This window comes from Penaeus chinensis, chromosome 16 (genome assembly GCF_019202785.1).
Source record: "Penaeus chinensis breed Huanghai No. 1 chromosome 16, ASM1920278v2, whole genome shotgun sequence".
In the NCBI taxonomy this organism is placed as follows: Eukaryota; Metazoa; Arthropoda; class Malacostraca; order Decapoda; family Penaeidae; genus Penaeus; species Penaeus chinensis.
In genome coordinates this window covers 31,550,377-31,555,376 of record NC_061834.1, presented here as the reverse complement: position 1 = coordinate 31,555,376, position 5,000 = coordinate 31,550,377, and the positions used below count along the sequence as shown (strand labels likewise).

At 32.5% G+C, this 5,000-nt stretch overlaps 1 protein-coding gene across 1 annotated transcript in view; it reads right to left on the bottom strand.

Moving 5' to 3' along the window:
- Positions 1-416: 416 nt before the first annotated feature.
- Positions 417-5,000, bottom strand: part of LOC125033413 — a 5,554-nt gene continuing 970 nt past the window's right edge. The window contains exons 3-4 of the mRNA XM_047624893.1: positions 4,985-5,000; positions 417-2,094 (exon numbers count right to left, since the gene is read on the bottom strand). The exon at positions 4,985-5,000 is cut by the window's right edge and continues 221 nt beyond it. Of these exons, the coding sequence (XP_047480849.1) occupies positions 1,892-2,094; positions 4,985-5,000 (219 nt within the window). The 3' untranslated portion in view covers positions 417-1,891. The remainder of the gene's footprint in view (positions 2,095-4,984) is intronic.

The following is a 5,000-nucleotide window of genomic DNA, read 5'->3' as shown; positions in this document are numbered from 1 at the left end:
TATCATTATTTTCATCATTACTGTTATCATTATCTTTATTATCATCATTACTGTTATCATTATCATTGTTATCATCATTATAATTATCCTTAGTAGTGGTTGTACTAATAACAGTATTGTCCCAACTATCACTGCTACAACTGCAGTTTTTATCCTTTTTGATGTTACAATTTTTAGTATATATATTTTCATAATATTACTACTACTATAATCACTGTCATTATAATCACCACAATTCGTTAATTATAGTTTTGTAATTTACTAAACTATGACTAAGTAGCTGAAAATATAGACAAGATACAAAATTTGCTAAACAAACCAGAAATAAATTATAAAATGAGCAACAGATAATTAATAACAATCAAAGGTATCAACAATACTCATAACAAGTTTAGGAAATGTTAAAATATACCAAACACAAGCGTGATGATAATTATTATTAAAGCATGATAATCACATTTATTCACAAAAAAGAACATACAGTGGGTATATTCATATTTCTTAGTGCATAGCTTGATTGCCAGCTGACACAAAGAACATTGCACCAAACCGAAAATCAATCTACTGAAATCCTATATTTTTTTATTGAAAGTACACCTGATCAGACCACTTATCACCAGAATTAAATAACGTATTAAGTAAATTAACTGTAAATTCTGTCCCTCATTAGGCCTGGGTTTCAGCCAGACCCAGCCCTGTGTTACTTCTATTACAGCACGCATCTTGAATGGTATAACCACATGACACACGGCATCTTTTAAGCTAATCGCAGAGTTCTTGGTTCTCACTACCTGCGAATAAATCATTAGAATCCGGCCACAGGGAAACTCTGGATCAGGATTTCCAGGTGTCCTCAAACAGAGCGCCAAGGAGTAAGCAAAAGGGTGATAGTCCCAGTGTAAAATCTAGTTCCAGACGCAGATAAAACCAAGAACCAAGTGCCAACCACCCAGACTCAGCCTTGGTTCCAGAGCCACCTCCGGCCACCCTGCCTCCCGGCTTGGTTGCCAGAGGGCCGATAAGCCTCGAAAGGAGTCTTGCTCCAAAATATGGCATTTGCAACACCGGGCTATATGATCGTACATTTGTAGTAACACAGGAACTGATAATGATAATTATGATAATAATAATTATAGCAACAGTGATAATAAACAATCACAATAATTATGAAAATATTAACAATGATAATCATAATAATAGCAATGATAACAATAGTAATGATGATGATGACAATAATAATGATAACAATAATGATACTAGTAGTTATAAAGAAATAGTAGTTATAGTTACGGTAATGATAATAATAATATCCATAATTATAATAATATAATAATAGTGCTCATAATGATGACGAGGATAATAAAAGTAATAATCAGTAAAAGGGAGAAGGGAAAGAGGAAGGCCAAGAATGAGGTGGAGAGACTGCCGGCAAAGAAATTTTAGAGAAAAGGGAATAAGTGACCAAGGATGAGAAAGGCAAGAATGGAGCAGACTAAAATAACGACCCCGTGTAAGGACGAGATTAAGCCGAAGAAAAAGAATTAGGATCATAATGATAATAATAATTATTATTATTATTATCATTAATAATAATGATTATTATATCATTACTATTACTATCATTATTATTAGTATTGTTGTTATATTTATTAGTATTATTATTATAAAATATAATAACAATGACAATAGTAAAATCGGTCTTACAATACATTATTAACATCAGTAGACCAGAGCAGCATCATAACACACATGAACACAAATATAGACATCAATCTGTACAAATTCGTCTCACTTTCTTCCAAGACATCGAATAGCACAGGCCCTTGCTTCTTTCTACCGAGACCGCGGTCCAGACACTTCCCACCGAGACCGCAAACACCCATTTTGAGACCTACTGCGACATAGCTCCGTACAAACTATTCTCGCTGTTGTGTTCTGACTGAGGCCTTTCGCTGGTGTGTTGCTTCTGGTCCTGGGCTGGCAGTGGGGTCGAGCGCATGATAATGTTGTCGTTTACCTCCTCGTAGATGGCGTCGTCGTCGATAGGTTTCCTTGGGGCCGAATAAGTTGCTGTGGTCAAGCCTTCCACTGACGCTGGGGAGGGGGAGGAGACAAGGGGGAGGGGGGAGTTAGATGGGTGTGTATAGTTCGCTTTCTATCTGTCTTTATCTATCTATCATTTTTTATCTATCCTTGTTTTGCCATATGTGTGTGTGTGTGTGTGTGTGTGTGTGTGTGTGTGTGTGTGTGTGTGTGTGTGTGTATGTGTGAATATAGATTGTGGGTGTGCATATATGTTTGTACATATATCTATGTATATGTATGTATATACACATATGTATATATATACATATATGTGTATATATATATTTATATGTAAATATAAATATATATATGTATATCCCATAAAAAATGGGGAAAATGCTGTGCTCATTTTTTATATATTTTTTGAAATGTCTATGAAATGTACATAGATGGCTATGCTCGTGCTTAGCCATAAAGAAGTCAATTAGTAGATCTTGTGACCTTACCTGATTTCACCTTTCCTTTTTTTTTTTTCTTTTTTTACTAGTGCTATGAAATGTCTCTACACGAATTACCCACCTCACTCCCTACATTGAAAAAAGATTTCCTCCACAATGTCCCCTCTGCAATACCAACCTTACCATTACACATATCCTCACAGTCTGCCATCAACACCACATCCAAAGACAAAAATTTAAAAATTATTTCCAACGAATGAACAAAGAATTTTCACTAATAAATATATTATCAGACAACGAAAAAATCATCAGTAAAGTAATCACTTTTTTAAGGGAGACAAAACTTTATGACCTTATATAGATTGATAGAATAAATAGGATCCATTGGATTAATAACCTTGGCCACATGCCGCTGGTTGATAGACAAGAAATCCAACAAAGAAAGAAAGAAAGAAAGAAAGTATCTACACATAGATGGCTCTGCCTTACCTGATTTCACCTTTCCTTGAATTGGCGGGGAAATGTATTCCTTACTAGTGCTATGAATATCGATGGTGTTATTTTTATTATAAATATTATAATTACTATAATATTATAAACATTAGTAACAGCAAAATAAGATAACGTAAAATATTTTCGCAAATCAAAGAAAAGGGTGAACAGGCGAGACAGGCAGTACTCATAACTGGCTTATTGGTAAATTAATACAAGTGTGTAAAAGCAATTAAACAAGTAAACCACAGTGGGCATGGCATGGATATACGTGCCATGCCCTTCGGCAATGGGATATATATATATATATATATATATATATATATATATATATACATATACAGTTTGTGAGCATATATATATATATATATATATGTGTGTGTGTGTGTGTGTGTGTGTGTGTGTGTGTGTGTGTATGTCACACACACACACACACATATATATGCACACACACTCGTGCGTGTGTATATATATGTGTATATATATATATATATATATATATATGTGTATATATCCATGTACATATATGTAGATATGTCTGTGTATATGTATATATATATATATATATATATATATATATGTATGTATGTATATATATATTCATATATATACATATACATATGTGCATATATACATAAATATTTATATATATATATATATATATATATATATATATATATATATATATATGTATATGCAATGCATATATGTGTGTGCGAGTACGTGTATTTGTGTGTATATATATATATATATATATATATATATATATATATATATATATATATATGTACATGTATATATATATATGTTCATACATATAAATATATATGTATGTACATATATATATATATATATATATATATATATATATATATATATAAATAAATATACATATATATACATATATATATATACATATATATATATGTATATATACATATATATATATATGTACATGTATATGTATGTTCATATATATATAAATATATATACATGTACATATATATATGTGTATGTATGTATGTATATATATATATATATATATATATATATATATATATGTACATATATATATTTATATATATAGAATGATATACAGTGTAAATATGTGTGTATGTATATATATTATATATATACACACTTGGTACATATATATATATACTTTATATGTATATATATAGTATATATGTATATATATAGTATATATATACTATATATATATATATATATATATATATATATATATATATAATATGCTCACACACATTACCCACCCTCTAACCTTCTCTCCTTCATAAGTCTTTTTCTCTCCTTGTTCAACCCTCTCTTTCTTACTCTTCTTCCTTTCAATGCCTCCATCTCGCCATCTCTCTAAATTCCTACACTTTTTATCTCTCCTTGTTCTTTAGCATTTCCTTCTTCTCCACCTCTCTCTCCCTCTCTTTCCTTTTCTAGTCTTCCTCTTTCTCCCCAACTCTCTCTCTCTCACTGTTCCTCTCTCTCCCTCTAGCCCTCAATCTTTCATTATATTTCTAACTTTCGTTTTCTCTCCTTCTTATTCTCCCTCCCTCTCTCTTTCTAACCCATTCCCTCTAAGTCTCCCTCTCTAAACCCTTCTCTTTTTCTAACTCTCATTCCCTTACTATCCGTTTTTCTCTCTCTCCCTAAGCCTCCCTCTCTCTTTCTCTCTTTCTAACTTTCTTTCCTTCCTTTTCTAACCCTATTTTTCCTTCTTCGCAACCCTCTTTCTCTCCAGCCCCCTCTCCCCTTTGCTTCCTTCCTCTCTCTCTTCTTTTTCTCCATAACCCTCCCTTTCGTTCCTCCTTACTTCCCTCCTCCCTTAATTAACCCTTTACCTTTCTCTTCCTACCTTCCACCCTCGCTCTCCCTTTCTTCCTACCGCCGCCTCTTGCTCCCTCTCTCCTTATCTTTCCTTTTTAACCCTCCCTCCTTTCCTCCCTTCCTTACCTCCTCCCCCTTACACACCTACAAGCACAGCCTACACTTACCTTTGATTCTCATTAC